At 45.6% G+C, this 20,636-nt stretch overlaps 1 protein-coding gene across 1 annotated transcript in view; it reads left to right on the top strand.

The window, feature by feature from the left end:
* The window catches only part of PPP2R5D (protein phosphatase 2 regulatory subunit B'delta), a 58,252-nt gene that overhangs the window by 6,486 nt on the left and 31,130 nt on the right, over positions 1-20,636 (top strand). The window contains exons 3-5 of the mRNA XM_084829064.1: positions 13,427-13,616; positions 17,984-18,183; positions 18,744-18,854. Coding sequence (XP_084685190.1) covers positions 13,427-13,616; positions 17,984-18,183; positions 18,744-18,854 — 501 coding nt within the window. The remainder of the gene's footprint in view (positions 1-13,426; positions 13,617-17,983; positions 18,184-18,743; positions 18,855-20,636) is intronic.

Below are 20,636 nucleotides of genomic sequence, written 5' to 3'. Positions count from 1 at the left end.
TGGACATAGAGGGGGGGAAATTGTAAAAAGCGAGGCCAGGGTACTGATAAACCAATTTGTCATTAAGATGCTGCAAGACTCTCTGTTATGTTTGTTGCAACAAACTCAGCTACCCCTGTGGTATTGATTCAGAATTGCCAGCAATAATAGTTAAAATGCCTTTTTAAACAATGTTTTTGTCGATGTTAGTTTAAATTCTGATGCATTCACTTGGCTATTCCTAGTTTTCACACAGCCAGCTCAAAACAACACTGATGCAGTTTCTGAAAACACAGTGGTGTGTGCGACATGCGTGACACCTAAAAATGTGCTAAGCACTTGTGAGCGTGCTGTAAGCAAACTGAATAACTGCAAGGTAACTTTAGGCTATGAGTTAATTTCGGTTGGAAAACTATTGCTATGCTGCAACTGTCAGCATGAAACAGTGTTGACATAGTTAGTGAACTTTCAGACTCTCAAACAGGGATGGAAAAAGATGTCAGATTGCCTAGGTGCCCAAAATAAAATGTTTTAGGAGCTTTCGCTGAAGTTCTTGAAATAGGAAAACAAAAACAAAAAATCAGTCTTTAGGTACCTGGGATTTTTCCAGCACGACCTCCAAGTGGAAGGAGGTGTGGAAGAAAACATGCAAATTGGTCAACAAATTACATCAATTAATAAAATGTTCTTTGGGCTGAAAGTAATTCAAATAGCAAATAGGTTAAAGAAGCTGAGAAACTGTCATTGACCCGTGTTAAGTTAGAAGTAGACCGCACTAGTAAGCAAAGAATGATCTCTAGCTACTACTATGACATGGGTGTGCAACTATATAGAGTTGAACTCTGCAGTTACTGAGCAATCAGATGCTAAAATATAATTGTGCAGGCTCTTAGTGTACAGAGATCTAGCCACAAAGCAAGAGTTTTCTTTCTCTAATCCCTGTTGCCTTTCCCCCATAGCAGGGTGGGGCATATCTCCTGTCTTCATTTGGCCTTTGATAACTTTCTGGATGGAATTCTGGTCAGAAACCAAAGCAGAAACAGCCCCCTGAAACAGTTCACATAAGCCGAGGCTGCTAAAAGCATAAAAGAAAATCTATGCCCCATTCAAAGTATTGGTATTGAAGGAACAGCCAGGCAGGTATAAATTCATAAGTAATTTCTGTGGCCCTTCTGTGTTGCTGTGCAGTCAACCCCACACGATGTACACCCAGGTCATGATTTGGTTCTTTGTGCATCATAGCTCGTCTGACAATCAGACTACAGGATCCACTCAGCTTACTGGTGTGGTTCCTTTGCCAGAACCTCTGTGAGGCCTGGAGCAGTGTTGATACTGAAGAATCCTGCACCACACCGTTCCTAATGTGAGTTATGGTGTTGCTTGCAATTCCTCTTCCATGTCATTTCTGCAGCACCCAAAGGTACAATCACAGCCATACAAATGTAAGCCACACCCATTATCTCCTGCAAACACAGGGTCATTGCTTAGGCTGGCAGGGTATGTCATCATTAGGCAAAACTGATTTCAGGTTTTCAAAACTCTCCTCCAAATCATTGTGCCCTTAAGTTGCTCCCTGCACAAAGGCCATTGCATAGGGTTAAAGTTAGGTTCTTCATCTGTGCAAGCTAACATGTTCACACATTGAAACAAATAATTGCAGCAGGGGTCTTTAGCCTGTAGCTGCGTGTGGCTTATAGGCAGGGCTATGTGTACTCTTTGCTGAAGAGGGAGAGAGAGATTCTGCACCAAGGGAAGTTCAGTTCTGCAACCTGTATAAATCATGCAGAACTGAGCACAGTTTTATAATTTGTCTTATAGGAAAGGGGGTGGACAAACGCTGCTTCTTGTAAATGAAAGCTCTGGTAGCTGAATTCAGTGTCCAATACCACATTCTGTTGATTTTCTGCACTCCTGGGGCATTGCAGTACACACACAGCCCTGCTTGTAGGTTTGCTTTTAGCTCAAGAACTGGTTGTCCTCACTTCATACCCAACAGCAGTAGAGAGCTTTATTGTTGAGAGCCCATAGCTCAGTGGTAGAGCAGATGCTTTGATTGCAGAAAGTCCTGGTAAAATTCCTGACATTTCCACTTAAAAGGATGAGGTAGCAGATGATGTGGAAGGCCTCTGCCTGAGACCTTGGAGAGCTCCTGCCAATCAGAGTAGATGGTAGAGCAGGGGCCCCCAATGCAGTGCACATGGGCACCTCCAATGGCATCTGGAAAGTGTTTCACCCCCTGCCAGGTTCTCCTTCCTGTTCCTGAACCTTCTGCTGATCTGTTGTTCAGTGGGTAGGAAGAGAAAGCAAGGCAAGAGGCCAGGTGCAAGGAGAAACAGTGAAGTGAAGAGGTGTGGGGAGTGAAAGAGTGAGGCTAGAGGTTAGGAGTGGGGAGAAACAGCAAGGTAATGGGGGTGAGTGGGAGAGAAAGAGCAGGGCTAGGCAGGGAGAGAAAGAAGAAGGTTAGGGATGGGAAAGGGAAAGAAAAATTGAGGAAAGGGGTTGTGGGAGAGAAATAATGAGGCTAGAAGCTGGGAGTGGGGAGAGAGAGAGCACCAAAGGGAAAGGTCTGTGTGGATGGAAGAAGATTGGGCGGGCCAGGAAGCAAATCTTTTCATTCCCCCCTTCCCCGCCGCCGCCTCTAGCCTTGGTATTTCTCTCCCTGCCCCACACACATCTCTTGACTAGCCAGGCCTCCACGACAGCCATTATGTGACTACCCACATCCTCCATGGGAGCCCATTTTGTGGTGATGCCCATCTCAAATTCCCAAATGTGTCCATGGGTCCAAAAAGGTTGGGGGCCTGTGCCGTAGTATGTTTCTACTCTGATAGGTCACAGCTGTCTACAGTCTTGGGCAGAGATCTTTCCCAGCCCTAGTAAAGCTGCCATGAAGAACAAATCAAGACAAGGCTGCTCCAACTCACCATCAGAAAAAACAATGTGGTAGAAATGGGAGGCACCCAGGTGCTCTCCAGATCTTTTGGACTGCAATTCCTGTTCTCCCTGACCGTTGGCCATGCTGGCTAGAGCTTATGGGAGTTGTAGCCTAAAAGCATCTGGAGGGCACCAGCCTGCCTACCCTAGCGACAGAGAAACCCAGAAGAGGTGTGAAAGTATTTATTCCAACGACCCTGCGATAAAAGTTATCCGAGTGCATTTCGTGCATCAGCGGCGCGTCATCAAGAGGACGAATATCATGTACCCCATGGTAACCTCCAATGCCAGAGTCTGCAAGTGCCAGCAAGTGCTTGGCATCACGACCTGCCAGCGAGTGCATGGAATTTGTCCCCTTGACAAAGAGCAGCTGATGCTCAAAATGTGTTCTTGCGGAATGTTCTTGCGTTGCTGCTGGAATAAACACTTCCATGCCTTTTTTCCACCCCCTGGCTCCAGAAAGCGCACAAGCAGGCAAAGGAAGCGTGACCCACAGAGAGCTGTTCCAAGACCAAGGATGCAGCTAAGGTGGCCCAACAGCTTGTGTGTAAGAGAGAAAAGTCACAATCGATGGCTCTGTGGGAACTGGGAGGCTGGCATACTGCAAAACAAAGGGCTGTCCTCCAGTGCCATCTTTATCTGGGTTCAAAAGAGTGGTTTTGTGTTCCAGAGCTCAGGTGCGACCTCTGCCTTGTACTTCTGTTCTTGGGCAAACTACTTTTCTTTTAGTCTCACCAGTTCGCCTTCTTGCGTTTTGGGTTCAGCCAGGTCCACCATGGAAGCTATTTTATCAATGGTGCTCCAGGCCACCAAGGTCACCTGAGCCTCCAATAACAAGGATGGATCTAGGAGCACGTAGGAGCAAGTCCCACACACACACACACACCACAGCCATCAAAATTCCAGTTGTGCCCATCAACCCAAAAAGATTGGGGACTTCTGTATGGTACTGAATGTTTGGATAGTCCCTTATATTAAAAGAAAACACCTTACTGTGTCATGAGTGGGCAACATCAAATGTTGTTGGACCATAACTCCCATCATAAGAACATAACAGGAGCCCTGCTGGCTCAGACCAAGGGTCCACCTACTCCAGCATTCTGTTCACACAGTGGCCAACCAGCTGCCCACGGAGACCCACAAGCAGGACCATGAGTGCAATTGTCCCTCACCATTGGCTCATCTGGTTAGGTCTGGCGGGAATTGTAGTCCAGCAACATCTGGAGGGTCAGAGGTTGCCCACCCTGCATACTTTCAAAGTTAGGAGAAGGCTAGGCCAGAGTCCATCTCCCTTACCTGCTCTGTTGACCAAGTCCTTGATGATTTCCTCTCAGTAGCTTATGGGTGGATCAACACTGGGAAACCCCTTATTCAAGTATATAGGACAGCCCTCCCCAACCTGGTGCCCTCCAGATGTTTTGGATCTCAACTCACATCAGCCCTAGCCTGCGTGGCCAATGGTCAGGAATGCTGGGAGTTGTAGTCCAAAATATCCGGGAGGCACCAGGTTGGGGAATGCTCAAAGAGAGGTTGCCACCATCTTTATGAGAGAAGCATACCGTGTCTTTCTTGCCTGGGAATTGCTGCTTGTCATCTTCTGGTGGCCTTTGATCTACATTGGAGTTGCTAGAAAAGCAAGTATCCTGCATCTGCTGTCCTTTTGACTGAGGCTCTCCCTTGGGTTTGACCTTTTTACCTCTCTCCTCCGGCTACTTTGGCAAAACTAAGGCCTTTCTGCTTTTGAGGCTGCAACCCTATGTGTGCTTACCTGGGACTAAGCTCCACTAAACAGAGTGGGTCTTATTTTGGAGTAAATGTGCAGAGGATTGCTCTGTAAATTTCATACATATGCCAAATAGTACAGTCCTGCAGAAAAAAAGTTTCCCCCCTATTTTTCCCAGTTCCCCCCTGCCCCCGAGCCTTCACATCTTTCATCGGGACCACCGCTCACGGGGAGGCAGTTAACCTTTCCTTTCCCGCTGTGACCCCGACAAAACACACACACACGGCTTCCCTGGGAGGGAAGTCTCCATTGATGCCAATGGGAGCTTCCTAATGGCAGCCATGGGTGGCATTTTTCATTGGGGCCATGGTGGGCCAGAAAAAGGCTAACTCCGTCCTCCTATGCCATGGTCTTGACAAAAATTACCCCTCCCTGTGCCTGCAATATTTTTTAAAAAGAAAATAGACCCAACAACAAGTGACATATTTAGCATCAGGTCTAGTTTTGGCCCAGAGAAGAGCCTCTTCTTTTTCTCCTTGTCCTCAGAACCGAGTAGGACTGGGTTGTTTTTTTAACCAGCAAGCTTTTTTTAACTAGCGACCAACGTATTCTTGATGAAAGCACAGCCATTTAGATTCAGAAACGTCTAGTAATGCTATCTGTTGCATTGAAATCTTCTGAACTTCTCTCAGTAGAATAAAGAGATGTAGCTCCTGCCATCCCCGCTGCCTGTGGGTGTGATCCTATCAGAAATCCTCCAATGGAGCAGTATTAGTGGTTGATATTTTGGGGTTAACACCCCAGCTGACAGGTTGATACAGTGTTTCTCTCCCTTTTTAATATACTCTATTCAAGATTCTGGAAAGGATGAGTTGAAAAGTGGCACAGGCCCTCTTCAGACTTATAATGAACCGACTGTGGTGAGATCCTGTTAATATGCAGTAGGTGGCCCTGTAGGCTGGCAAATTGCCCCATGGCCCTTGTAGGAGAAGAGAGGATCAAGTGCTGGGCAGGAGAAAAAGGGGACACATGCCATCCATTTCCAGATGTCTTTGGAAAACATTGTTTTGTGCCATTTGCTTCCCACAGTATTTTTCTGGTCCAGGGCATCCGTAGGCCTTCCCCATTTCTTCCTATAGCCACTCTCTCCACTTCCTCATCACGTGGACCCTATAATGCCTTTTCTTCTCACTATTGACGGAGAGTACACAGGCCTGTAGGGAAAGCGTCCTCTTTTTGAAGTTCCTTTATTGCAGTGTTTTTGAATTAACCTGCGAGTTGCTAAGGGTTGGATTTGTGAGGGCAAGAAATGAACTCGGAGCTACTGGAGTGATTCCAGCGGACGTTCTGCCAGCCTTGGTCACTTAGCTTGTGTTGCAAAATGAGGGCAAGCATTTAGGAATGGGCCACAGTTGGGATTCTATTTCATTTTGAACTAGTTTTTTTCTCTCCAATTTCTGTGTGTTCTGCAAAATCCTAACCCTTTCAGTTTTTTATATATTTGTTTATACTAGATCCAGTTTAATTTTTTTTATTTATTGCATTTATATCCCGCCTTTTTTCCTCTTGCAAGGAACCCAAGGTGGCTTACATTCTCCTCCTCCTCTCTATTTTATCCTCACAACAACAACCCTGTGAGGTAGGTTGGGCTGAGAGTCTGTGACTGGCCCAAAGTCACCCAGTGAGCTTCCATGGCTGAGTGGAGACTAGAACCCGGATCTCCTGGCTCCCAGTCCAACACTCTAGCCACTACACCACACTGGCTCTCCAGTCTCCAATGTAATCTCCCCTGTTCTGTTGTTTGCCAGGTTTTTGGAAAGGATAGCGTTCATGGGGGTGGGAGTGGGTGGGTGGGGTGCATCTGCAGCCATTCCTGCATAGACTTCCTTGGCTATTATCCTGTGTCATTTTATCAGTCCATGCCTTATTCTTAGTGATCTGATCTGTCCAGCTGGATTTGATTATCATCAGTGTGTTGATGAATTGGAATCTCCCTCTCCTACAATGCTTCTTTTCCAGCCAAATCATTAAGATCTTTATTCATAATGGTTATGTAAACATATATTGTTTGCTCACTTCATAAACCCACTCCAACGGTTACCTCTGGCTTGGGGTTTAAACTTCCAGAGGAAGGAGTTTTCAAAGCTGGGGAAGCTGCCTGTAGAAATCTTGTGCTGTGGCTACCAGTTCTTTTGTTCATTTCTGCTTAATGGCTTCTGGGTGGATCAGCCCTGGGAGACTCCTAATTAGCTCTTCAGGAGAGTCTAGCTGAGAAGAATTCAGCACATGGAAGTAAAAGCAGGTTTTAAAAGAACACTGGATGAAGGCCTAACAGTGGGTGTGAAGGAGAACATTGAAAAGGAAGACCTCAGTGTAACAAAGGCTACTTAAGTGCCGATGCTGATGTCGAGGTGTTGCATACTTATGGCCCTCCAGAAGTTTGGCCTACACCTTCCATCAGCCCTAGCCAGCATAGCCAATGATGAGGGATGCTGGGAATTGTAGGCCAAAACATCTGGAGGACCACAAGTTTCCCACATCTGGTGTACATAGACAGTACTGAGCTAGATGGACCAAAGGTCTGACACAGTGTAAGGCAGCTTCCGATGTTCTTATACACAGCTTGGCCAAATCATCAGCTGTTACTGAGATGTCAGCCACCGTATTCACAATTCAGTCTTTGCAGTCCATTAGGGTGCAATCCCATACATCTTTAGACAGAGAAAAGTGCTACAGCTCCCAACATCCCTCCAGCCAGCCCTGCTGACTGGGGCATGCTGGGAGTTTGTAGGACTTTTTTCTGTCTAAACATGCATAGGATGGCAGTCTTAGTCCTTCTCTTTGGGGCGTTTCGTATGAGCAGGAATGCCTTGCAGATCCTCTGCATAGATTTTGCGGTCCTTTAGATTTGCATCCAGCGTTCTGCCAGCTCACAGTGCAAACAGAAAGCTGAGATTTATACTTTCTGTGCAATACAATTCCTGTCCTTTTCTCCAATCCATTTTCTATTTCATCCACTTCATTTTACTGCTGAGATGACCCACCCTCTGTAAATGTGAAATTATCCTCCAAGATAAGAGGCGACTTATGAACAAGCAATGAGCATGAATTTAAACCCACCCAGGGCTGAGTCACACATGACATGTTTTTCACTAGGTTTCTCCTGGCTTGATGACTCTCAGCCTAATGCACACTTCACGCTTGCATCTGTGCTGAGTGGGGTGACATATTGGCAACATATTACAACTGTACTGAAGGAACTGCACAGAGGGAGGGACTGTAGCTCAGTGGTAGAGCCCCTGCTTTGCGTGCAGAAGGTCCCAGGTTCAATCCTTGGTATCTCCAGGTAGGGCAGGAAAAACTGCCTGAAACCCTGGAGAGCAGCTGCCAGTCAGTGTCGACAATACTGGGCTACATGTACCAGTGGTCTGACTCGGTATAAGGCAGCTTCCTATGTTCCACTGGCTGCCTAAATGCTACTGGATTTAAGGTTTTGCTGCTAGTATATAAAGCCCTAAACAGCTTATGAACTGGTTAACTGAGAGATCGCCTTCTCTCCTATTAGACCCATTTGGTCCCAGAGGTCATCTGATGTGGCCCTCCGGCTGGTGCGCATGCTCCTGGGGTCCACTGTGCAGTTGTGTGGCTGCTGTGAAAAAGGCAAATTCCTTGTTAGGCATAATTAGGAAAGGAATTGCAAATAAAGCTGACAGTACCATACTGTGCCCTATACAAATCTCTGGTGCAAACACACTTGGAATTCTGTGTACAGTTCTGGTCACTGCATCTGAAAAAGGATATTGTAGAGTTGGAAAAAGTACAGGAAAGGGCAACTGAAATGGTTGAAGGGCTGTAGCAACTCCCTTACAAGGAAAGGTTACAACATCTGGGACTGTTTAGCTTAGAAAAAGGGTGAGTGAGGGGAGACGTGACAGAGGTGTACAATAGTTTGCATGGTGTGAAGAAAATTGAGGTTTTTTTGCCCTCTTTCATAATACTAGAACCCCGGGGTCATCCCATGAAGCTGATTGGTGGGAGATTCAGGACAGATAAAAGAATGTACTTCTTCCCATGGCACATAGTTGAGCTATGGAATTCGCTACCACAAGATGTAGTGATGCAATCCGGATGTCTTTAAAAGGGGATTAGAGAAATTCATGGAGGATAAGGCTATCCATGTCTACTAGTCTTGATGGCTATGCGCTACCTCCAGTACCAGAGGCAATGAGCCTATGTACACCAGTTGCTGGGGAACATGGGCGGGAGGGTGCTGTTGCATTTGTGTCCTGCTTGTGGGTTTCCTGTGGGCAGCTGGTTGGCCACTTTATGAACACAATGCTGGACTAGCTAGACCCTTGGTCTGATCCAGCAGGGCTCTTCTTAGGTTCAAGGCATTTAGTGTAGTGGTGCCAACTGTGTGGAATAATCTTCCCCCTGAGATTAGACACGCACCACCACTTTCTATCTTCATGCAAACCTTTCCTGTGGAATTTAGCATACCACCTTACGCATACGTAGATACAATATATTCTATATTGGTTTAGTTTTTTTTATGATTTGTATACACTGCTTTGAAATCTAGCTGTATGCAGTTTATAAATACTCACAAACAAATAATTAAATAAAGTGGTGATTTGCTCCTATAGCTAAAGACAGGTGTCCATGCCTGTGAGAGCCAGCCCTTTGTGAAGAGCAGATGCTGTTCCTTTTGGATGCCTGTGAAGGTGTCATCCTTGCCTACCCCCTGCAAGGAATATTGGTGGATATTTTTAAAAGCACATTCCAGTGACCAAATTGTTGTGTTGCAGTCAAACATCAGCCCAAAACAAAATAATAGAACTCTTGAAAGAGAGAGGCCAGTGAAATGGGGGCTTATGTTAAAAGGGAAAAAAGGGTACCAACCCCCACATTTAAACACCACCACCTTAACATTACAATAAGTACCTCACTACAAAAGTATGTAAGACAGTATAACTAGATCAGCTTCTAAAACTGTTTATATAAACGAAAAGAACAAAATTTGGTGTGCCAGTCTGCACGTATGTTTCCGGACTATATGAAAGAAACAAACGAAAGCCAAGTAGCTAAGTGTCAGGAGGGCCCTAGCTGCCTCTTACAGTCCCCTCCAATAGCCAACTCAAGACACAGACGAAGAGGATTCTTTCCAAGGCTTTATTCCTTTTACAACTTAATGACTCTTTCAGATGCTAATCACCAGCAACTAAGCAAGGAACTGCACTGGGGTAGTTAGCAGCGTAGCCTAAGCTCCAGGTAAGGCAGTTGGTTCCCGTTTGAAGGAGAAGGGCAGGAAGACTCTGAACTTATGGGCTATGGAGAGGTCCTCCCTCTTACCCTTAGGTCCTCGGGACGCGACCGTTGTTTTAGCGCCAAGCGAGCAGAGCACCTCCTCTCGGCGCCCTCCATCTGGCACCGCTCCCTGCATCTGCGCCAAGCGTCCAGCAAGGCCCCCTCCCCCGCTCCCTCACTGCCAGGGTCACTATCTCTCTCGGGAATGCAGGCAGGAGGAATCTCTCCCTGCCGCTGTGCCTGTGAGAGATGAGTGAGCTCCTCTCCCACGGGTTGTTGCTCTTCCTCAGAATCAGAACTGCTCTGGGGCTCTACAGGCTCAGTTTCCACCCTTACACTAAGATGTTTTCTGGTTTCCTTTTCCCCTTAAGAGTTGGCTTCTTCTGAGTAAGATTTTCCAAGAAGAGTACATTCCAAACCCTCGTTTTCCTACAATAGAGGAAGGGATCCTTGTGCGGCTTCCTCCCACTTACTTTCGCAGGAAGGGCCATGTTAATTTGGAATTGCAGGTAGCCACCTGGGGGAGCAAGCCCTCCCTAGTTCTGGTCCTGCCCAGCTCTGGTCAGTAGAGTGTCACCCAGCTCCGCCAACTTCCATTAACCTACAGAAATAGTACGGAAAGCCAGAGGGGGACACCATGCTCTTGTGCAGAAAGGGAGATTACCCAGAATTTTCGCTGGTGCTCTTGGAGGATTTTTCTGACAGCCAATGGCCACACCAGCTGGGAATCATGGGAGTTACAGTCCAGCACATTTGGAGGGCAATAGGTTGGGGAAGTCTGGTCTATAGGAAGTCAAAAGCACTGTTTTAGGAGCATCCTGGAGGTGTATTCCAACAATTACCTTTTCTTTAGATAAAGCCACTGACCAGAGTGGTTTCATCTTGCCACCTTGGGACCATTTGTGGAAATATGAACACTTCTGACTATATTTTTTGCAGGTATTGTCAGATACTAACTTCTTAAAGTAGGGCAGTGTATACAAGGTCAAGTGCTGCCTTGCAGCTACCTCAAAAACGAGTTCCCTTAAATTTGAGTAAATAGATTTTAAATGATTTGGGGCCCCAAATGTCAGACTGTGCTTTGCTGAAAATTTCCTTAGCAAGAGCCAAGTCCTAATTTTTCCATAAAAGTCATACATTTCTTAGATTCAGGATCCTGCAAAATAGGAAATTAAACGTCACTGAATCAGATATATCTGAATATAACAACAATTCCAAATTGGTTAGCTCTCTCATAACCTGTTGTAGGAGCACCTTGATATCCAGCAGGGATTGTGCCTGCATATAATAAACCCATACAGCGTTGAGTTTTCCATGGTAATTTCTTCTTTCTAAAGCTCTTCTTATGGGACATGAACAGCTTTGCTGTTTTCACAAATTGCTTTTCCCTGCCCAGGATGAAGAGAGGGTGTCAGAGATCTTGCTGATGCCCGTTTCTCCTTTCAGCTATCCCAAAGGGGGTCTCAGAAAGCAATTTTCACTTGTTGCTTTAGTCTACAAGGAGTCAAAAGCAGGAAAACAAATGAAGAAACATACTTTTGGAAGATGGGGCTTCCAGCTCTAACAAACTTCTGTCTTCCACATCGCTAGGATTTGATGAACCAAAGCAAACTTTCTGCAGGGTGCTTGGCAAGCATCACTCAGATGTGGCAGCAACACTTCCATCAGGCTGCAGTAGAGGGAGGCAGGGCCACTCCATCCACTCTCCTGAGAGACCTGTTCCTTTTGGCTCCTCCTCTTCCCAAACTGTTTCCATCCCAGCTGGTCATTATAAGAACTTTGCTCCTCCCTTTACAAGCAGACGAACTTGAAAGCCTCTAATTAACCATAGTTTCCTGTTTCATCCAAACAGGATGGATGAACCGGGTGAGTGGGAGGCTTCGCAACAAGACAGGATATTAAACCAACTTCAAACTGTGGTTTTATATCCTGGCTTGTTCCAAAGCTGGTAGCCATAGCTTCTTGGTTCAGACGAAACATGAAATTATGGTTAATTAGAACAGAGGTGGGCATAAGGTAGATTGGGTAGATCTCTGGGTGACTTGCAGTAAGGGTTTCTATTGACTTTACTTTGTCTAACAATTGCAAAAACTAAAAAGCTTTCTCCTTGAATTAGGTTGCTGAAAAAAGTATTGGCGGAAGGCAACCAAGAGTGGATTTTTGTGTCAAAGGACTTGTGAGTTTGGTTGTGGTACTGATCACAAATTCCTGGGCTGAGCATGTGTGCAGAAGCACCCCGTTCCTTAATTCTTAGCGCATATCTGCCTTCCTGAGTCACTGTTTTGCACTTGGCTTGGTGGACCTTGGAGTTCTAATAAAAAGAAGTAGAAGGCATTTACGGAATTATGCTTCCAGACTAGGCCTTCTTCAAATTTGGACAGGAAGTATGCAAATGTTCCCATACTTCAACATCTTTGTATATGTGGGGCTTCACAAATAGAGAAAATTAGTCATTGCATATTCTTCTGTGACTTCTGGCTAGTCCCAGGAAATGATTTCTTGTGCCTTTGTTTGGGAGAATGTCCGATAGAAATTTGGCTGAGCAAATGTGTAAACTACTTGTAGATATGGATCCTTATGTAACCAGTCAGGTGGCTTTATTCACAGTGGCTGCTAAAAAGATTAGAGGAAAGTTCCTAATAATTGTTGCTGTAAGTTGTCACATGATGAATTGATTTGATTGGCTTGTTCAATCTCTTTTTAGATATTTTTAAATCTGTTTTTCTGCTTGTGACTATAAAATTGTAAGAACCTATGGTTACATGCAAAACTGTAAGAACCTATGGCTATATGCAATAAAATTAACTGTGGGCACAAGGCTATTAATGTTTAGACAGAAAAAAGTCCTACAACTCCCAGCATCCCTTCAGCCAGCCATGCTGGTGGGGCATTCTGGAAATTCTAGGACTTTTTTCTGTCTAAACATGCATAGGATTGCGTCCTGACTGACTCAAGATCCCACAAACCTGAAGTCTGTTCATCCCTGAACTAGAGGGTTGATGGTTTGACTGTGTGCACCGTGAAGGGAGGAGCGAAGGGGCTTTGTGCGCAGGCAAAACGCTCTTTTATATCCTGGATTAATAAACTTGGCTATGATAATCTAAACCAGGCCACTATGAGAATCATTGTCTTCTAGGTTTAGATAGCATCTAATGCGCTGGAGTCTTGGTGATTCAAGGAGAACCAGTATCATATTGCAATAACAAGCAACAGATTCACTTTAAATTGCAGCAGGGGTATCCACACCAATGATGAGAGATGATTAAAAGTGACAATATGTGGCAGTGATTCCTAGATACTTCCAGTCCCAGCAGGATTTAATTCCAGGTTTAGAGCATGGAATGGGTGCCATTGGTGGCCCAAAGTAAACATTTTTAAAATCACAATAGTATAGTTTGGGTGGAGAACAAATTGCATACTTACCTTAAACATGATAAAGTTCAGTCTGGATTTATACGTATATATTTTTTGTTCTCTCCTCAGGTCCAGCAGCAGCAGCAGCAGCAGCAGACCTCAAATAAGCGTCCCAGCAACAGCACTCCTCCACCAACACAACTGAATAAGATCAAGTATTCAGGGGGACCCCAGATTGTAAAGAAGGAGCGACGACAGAGCTCCTCTCGTTTCAACTTAAGCAAAAACCGGGAGCTTCAAAAGCTCCCTGCCCTTAAAGGTAAGAATCGATTCAGGAGCCTTTGAGCTAGCAAGCGGTGGCTGGTTAATCCATGTGCCACACTGGAAAATATCTCCAGGTAAAGATGGGAATTGATTCAGCAGTGAGTCATGCTGATCGATGTGATTGCAGTGCTGAAAGGAAAGGAGAGCTCCTAAGTGTGGAAAGGCATCACACCACACTCTGTTAAGTTTTCCAATGAGCTGTCTTCTGGAAGGAAAGACATGCCATCATAGTTATTCTCCCTTCATGTTAGGGAAGCTACGAGCAGGGCAAGGATGTATTCTGCCATCACTGTATGGATTCTGCACCAAAGGAAATCCAGATTCCACACTCAGAATAACTTAGGCAAACGAAATAACTTTGCATACATTTGCTGAGAAGTAAGGGAGTACACGGTGGGCGGGGTGTCTGGAAACCTGGGTGGAAACATATCCGGGAAATCCCTACAAACCTCTTTTTGTAAACATAGGAACATAAGAAGCTGCCTTATACTGAGTCAGACCATGGGTCCATCTAGCCCAGTATTCTCGACGCTGACTGGCAGTGGCTCTCCAGGGATTCAGGCAGGATTCTTTCCCAGCCCTACCTGGAGGTACCAGGCATTGAACCTGGGCCTTTCTGCATGCAAAGCATGTGTTCTACCAGTGAGCTACGGCCCCTCCCATATGCAGAATTTCTTAGGGCCCTACCCCCAGGGACCTCTTGCCTTTGGATGATCAGGTGGGTTCCTGCATTTGGGAGTCCTCGGGTGGAAGGAGGGCTGTTACCCTGATTAAACTGAAGTAAATTATTCACAATGCAGATTGTGCTGGGGTAAGTAGCTCATAGCTTGCTTAGTGTTTTGCAGGTGTTCCTCTGCATGTTCTGAGTTATGTATGTTTATCCAGACCTTACATGTCATTGCATGAATTACATTTCTGTATTGCTCAGCAGCCAAAGCTACCTCGGAGATTCACAACACAATTAAACATAATATAAAATCTTTAACATAGAAAATTTTTAGAACAGTTTGAAACAGTTAAAAACAATTAACAATAAAACGACCATGACCCGAGAAAAAACTAACATTAAAAAGCCTCATCATATGCTATCAAATGCCTGGGAGTAGACATTGTAACCTGGCACCAAAAAGATGACAATGCTGGTGCCAGGCGCATCTAACTAAAAAGAGCATTGCGCAATTGCTGTGCTGTCACCGAGAAGGCCCTCTTCCTTGTTGCCATTTTCCAAACCTCCCTTGGAGGAGGCACAGAGAACGTAAGCTCTGTAAAATAGATGTGGGTGTTATATGGGACCTTCCGAACTGTCTCCTTCTTCAAGAAGATTGGGAAGTAGATTTTTGCTACCACTAAATTGACCAGGCATATTATTTCCATAAACTGAGGACCCAGATACTCCATGGTTCTGGGAGACTGGGGGTCGTCAAAAACCTGAGTGGGTAGCAGTGGTGACTGACTGTTTGCAAGAAATCTGAAGCAATTCATCTGAAACAATTTGTCTATCTGTGGAACAAAGGCTGCAGTGGCTTGACCAAGGCATCTTAATTTGGCACCTTCAAAACTGAGTTGGGCAGATTTGATTTAGCACTATCCAAATCCTCCCCCACCCCCCCGCTTACAAACATTTCTAGCCATCTTTTGCCTCTCCATGCTGCGCAAAAATCTTACACTACATTCCAGAACATTGCACCACATTATGAATGATGTGTGTGAACAAAGCATGAGATTGAAATGAATGAGAATAGTGCAAGAGCATGTGCCCTAAATAGAGGAACTAAACACCTGAGTGAGATGCTATGCGGCAACTTAAAGCTTCGGTTAATCCATAGGGTTCGAGAGTAGATGTGAAGGATAAGGAAGGGGATCGACAGGGAATGGGGAAAGCGGCTCAAAGCACAGGGCAAAGAAGGCTGTTCAGCTCGTCGCTGTTGAAGACAGAATTTTGGACTAGATAAACCTTTAGCTTGATTCAGTAGAAAGGTTTTTCTATTAATGAGGAAAATTAACCTTTTATTAGATCTTAAAATTAGATCTTGCATTCAAAATGCTATGCGCATTTTGGCTCTGTAATTGCAACAACAGCCCTGTAAGGTGGGCTAGTAGTGTTATTCCCATATTAATAAATGGGGAGGGGCTAGGTCCCTCAGTGGGTCATAGCTCAGGTGAACTAGGACCTTCTTGGCTCACAGCTCACTCACAGCAGTAGCTCTTGGTAAACTTCCGCAGAGCAGAAGGGACTGTAAAGGGGTGCACAGAGGGAGAAGGAAGGTCACCTGTGAAGTCAGCTTGGAAGCCTCCGCTGGTGCAGAATGGCCCTTGTTGGGCTTAGGTGGTTGGATCACACAGCACCCATTCTGTACCAGCTGCATTGGTTGCCAGTGTATCTCCAGGCCCGATTCAAAGTGCTGATTTTGACTGCTACAGTCTTAAACGGTTTGGGCTCAGGTTATTTTGTTGTTGATGTTTTTATTAAAGTCTGTAAAGGTTCAGCTTAATATGCAACATGTTATTTTCAGGATACAGAAATTGCGCCATTGGAAGTCGTTTATAGAATGTCCCTCCAAAATGTATATAGCATGTCAGGTAGATGGTGTGTTTCTGATTTCTCATTCATATATGTTATAAACAGGCACCACACCATTATAAACATCTCCCTAGTTTCAGGGCCTTTCGACACTCTCATTTTATGTGTCAGCTTCTCTGAGAATACCACCGACCGTATTCTACCCTTCCATCTTCTTTCTGATAATTCCTCCCCTGTTTTCTAGGGGGCTGCCACTTCAAGCTAGCGGCTGCCAGTAGGAGTGGTATCAAGTCCTTGTATGTCAAATGCTCATTCTCACCAATAAAACTCAACAGTAAAACAAAGCTCGACAAAAATTAACTATTTGACTTGTTATTTGATTAAGAACCCAAAGTACATTCCACTGGTATTCCGTAACCACCAGGCAGGTGAATCACCTATGGATCAGACAGTTCAGGTCATTTGAAGGATTGCCTACACCACCCTTCCCCAATCTGGTGCCCTCCAGATGTGTTGGACTGCAACTCCCAGAATTCCCAGCCATTGCTGTCCAACACATCTGGAGGGCACCAGGTTGGGGAGTTGCGGTTCAACATATCTGGAGGGTGCCAGGTTGGACAGTCTGGAGAGCGCCAAGTTGCAGCCCAACACATCTGGAGGGTGCCAGGTTGCAGTCCAACAACTGGAGAGCACCAGGTTGGGGAAAATTACGAACCTGCCCATGTGTTAAGATCATCGTCGGAGGCCCTACTGGCTGGCCTGCCATTAAGATCCGTAATGTCCGTGGGTACTAGAAATAGGGTGCCCAATAGAGTCTCCCCCTCCCAAGAAATATATGAGTGACTCCATACGAGGGTTTTAAAGGCATGTTTGTTTTCTTTAGCTTTTAATTGAAAGGGTTTTTTTATTACATTTGTTGCTTTTGTGACTGGTTCATTCTTCAATTGGTTTAATTAATTCATGATTTTTAAAATAAACTTGTTATACTAGGTAGTATCCAGTGCTGTCGCTGGATCTCTGCTGAGTATGTTGCACCAGTGGGACCCATTGTCAGCATAACAGGGAGCTGGTGCTTCCCAGAGGAACCCTGGAAATCGGCCAAAACATTTATTTCCAGAGCAGGCAGGTCAGTGGGGCTCACTTCTGTGGGTTCCACTGACCTGTTCCATTATGAACATGAGTGTTTCGATTTGTTTCTAGTTGCTTTAGGAAGCAGTATTTTCCTGTTGCACCAGTAGTGTGGGTCCCAGTGGTGCACAGACATCATTGGATGCGGCTCAGTGATAGAATTGTATCTTTTATATCATTATTTGCATTGGGAGGACTGCAGTTTTGAAAGCCAATGGACAGAGCAACACTATGAACCCTAGACAGCACTGGGGGGCATAGGAGAGTTTGGATTCCTGGATCTCTTGGACCCAAGGGTCTGAGCTCCTCTGCAAATGTGACTTGGAGAGGAGGGAAAGGGAGTGGTTCTTGGGGGCGGGATGGGACTGGGGAGGCCGGCTTACGGAGAATCCTCTGGCCTCCCCAACCTCCTTCCCTCCCACTCTGCAGAGCTCCAGCTAAATGGGTGAAAAAGCCCGCCTAGCAAAAATGCAAAGCGGGAGGAGTGTGGAGGCAAAGATTGCCTCTGCGCTCCTCCCACTCTGCATAGAATTCCCATCAGCCTCTGAGCGTGGAGGCTGACAGGCATCTCGACAGAATCGCGCCCTTAGAAATGCATTAAAGAATAAATTGCCTCGACCTGTTTTGATGCCCGTGTCCAGCTGATGGGCTGCAACACACTTCTTGGGAACAGCAGAGCAATTCTTTTTCTTTTTTTTGGCCCTCTCTCTCAGATGCGCCTCCTCACGAACGGGAAGAGCTGTTCATACAGAAGTTGCGGCAGTGCTGCGTCCTCTTTGACTTTGTCTCTGACCCGCTCAGTGACTTGAAGTTCAAAGAGGTGAAGCGAGCGGGTCTGAACGAAATGGTGGAGTACATCACGCACAACCGGGACGTCGTCACGGAGGCCATCTACCCTGAAGCCGTGATCATGGTGAGCCTGGCCTGCTTTCCGCGCATTGCTCCTGGCAGCGCGTCTCAATGCTGCTACACCCCTGCCCCCCAAGCCCGCATTCTCTGCTTCCGTTAAGAATACCCAGCTGATAGGGGGAGGTGTTATAACATCTTGCCTGATGAAGACATCTGGCGATCCTGAAAGCTTGCACATTTTTCGTGACCTTTGGCCTAATAAAAGTATTACACTGTATGGATTTTGGAGAAAGTAAGCATCTCGGGTGAACACCAGCTGGCCTCACAGCATCAGTCAGTTGTTGACACGCTGAAAGTGACCGTATTAATAGCGTCAGAGGTGGGTACAGAACTACACATAGAATACAGAGCAGCAGATAAATGCTTGTCTCACTATAGGCCTGTTGGAATTTGGATTTGGCATGAAGCTTGTCATTTCTTCTTTTCCCAGAGTTTTTTTGGGGGTGGGGGGTACTTATGTGTAAAGTTAAGGTGTGTTGGGTTAAAGTGGTCTCCTAATAATGTGGGATTGGGTCGAGCCATTGAGTCAATCTGTAGAAACGTCTCACTTGTTGCATCCATCAGTTTTCAGTGAATCTCTTCCGGACGCTTCCCCCATCATCCAATCCCACGGGAGCGGAGTTTGATCCTGAGGAAGATGAACCTACGCTAGAAGCTGCTTGGCCACACCTTCAGGTATTAAAGTGACATTTCTTTTATTACATTTATATCCCGCTTTCTGTCCATGATGAAACTCAAGTCTGTGAATGTTTCCTGGGCAGGCTTCTGTCCAGGCACTGACTAGAGCAGGGATTTCCTGTCTTTTTGAGCAGGTGGGCACATTTGGGTATTTTGAGAGTGTCATGAGCACTGTCGCAAAATGGCTGTCATGGGGGGGTGTTCATTCACCACATGGCTGCCGTGTTGGGTTCAGCCAGCCATAAAACACTACATTGTAGTCTTTTCAGCACCAGGTTTAAACAACCCACCCCCCGGCTTTGTAATTCTTCAGTTTGTTTTTAAAAGCGTTTTGCTGTGTTTTTAAATCTTTCCCTACTGCTGGTTTTTATCCTGGTTTTATTCCCTTTTAAACTTCTAAAGGATTTGTATTACGTTTTATCATGTTGTGTTCTATAGTTTTAATTTTGGGCTATTGGCTATTGGGTGGTATGGAAATGTTGATGATACTACTACTACTACTAATATGTATATTAATAATAATAATTCTACAGAAAGGCAAACTGTTGAGGCTAAAAGACGAGTAAATTGCCTACAATTCTGTTTGTCTGGCAGAGATGGAGCCCCAAAAGACAAACCCACAATTGTCTCTCATTCAGGATCACCCTCCCCTAAACTTGCTCTCTGTTTCTTATCCCACACTTCCAGTACACAAGATACATTCACCCCAGTCACTCATGTCTCTGTCTCTCTTTCAGTCCTGGTCTCCTCCTGTTATCTTGGATCACCCCACAATCATCCCGCAGCTGCCCTGCTGCCATCCCGAAGCCTTCCTCCTTACCAGACAGTGACAGTGGGTTCTGTCCTTTTCTTCCTTCCCCATTTCCACCCGAAGAGGTTGGCAGCACTTCAGAGTGAAGCACTGGCCTCCAGCCACTTGCCATCTTTACTTTCTAAGAGAGTCTCTGGGGAATAAAGATCGCAAGCGACTGAAGACCAGTGTTTCACTTTGGAGTGCTCCCAACCACCCAGAAAAACTATTAAAATTTTAAAATAAAATAAATCACAGGTATCAACAGGGCAATTTGCAGGCTCAGGGGGAGGTTATTTTATTAAATTTGTATACCGCCCAATAGCCAAAGTTCTCTGGGCAGTTCACAGAAATTAAAACCCTGAAATACAACATGATAAAACATAATATAAAACTTTCTAAAAGTTTAAACCAGGATAAAACCAGGGTAAAGATCTGAAAACACAACACGCGTTAAAAAACCAAGAACTAAAAAGCCTGGGGAAATAAAAAGGTGCTGAAAAGACCACAGTAGAGGCACCAGGCAAGCCTCTCTGGGAAGTTTTATTTCATAAGTGGGGTGCCACCACTGAAAAGGCCCTCTCCTTAGTAGCCACCCGCCTCACCTTATTTGGCAGGGGCACCCAGGGGAGGGCCTCTAAAGACGATCTTAGGGTCCGGGCAGGTATTACCTACCCTTGGGCTAGAACTAGACACACTTCACTTTAGCAAAGTTGTGGCATCGTATGCCTTTAGGCCAGCTTTTCCCAATGGCCATGCTGGCTGGGGATGGTGGGAGTTGTAGTCCAACACATCCGAAGGGCTCCAAGTTGAGGAAGGCTGCTTTCAGCTGTGCCCTAGCTAGGCTATTCCTTGGGTTGATGGAGAACCAACTGCGGCCTACATGTGAAAAAGAAGAAATAGCCATCGTTTGGCCCCATGTGTATAAGCCAGACCTCTTGGGATGCTTTAGAAGTGGAAGTGGCGGAGAGCACATGGATCTTTCCAAG

This window comes from Heloderma suspectum, chromosome 1 (genome assembly GCF_057233095.1).
Source record: "Heloderma suspectum isolate Gila_16-S chromosome 1, 16-S_ref, whole genome shotgun sequence".
In the NCBI taxonomy this organism is placed as follows: domain Eukaryota; kingdom Metazoa; phylum Chordata; class Lepidosauria; order Squamata; family Helodermatidae; genus Heloderma; species Heloderma suspectum.
This window is presented reverse-complemented; position numbering and strand designations above follow the sequence as displayed.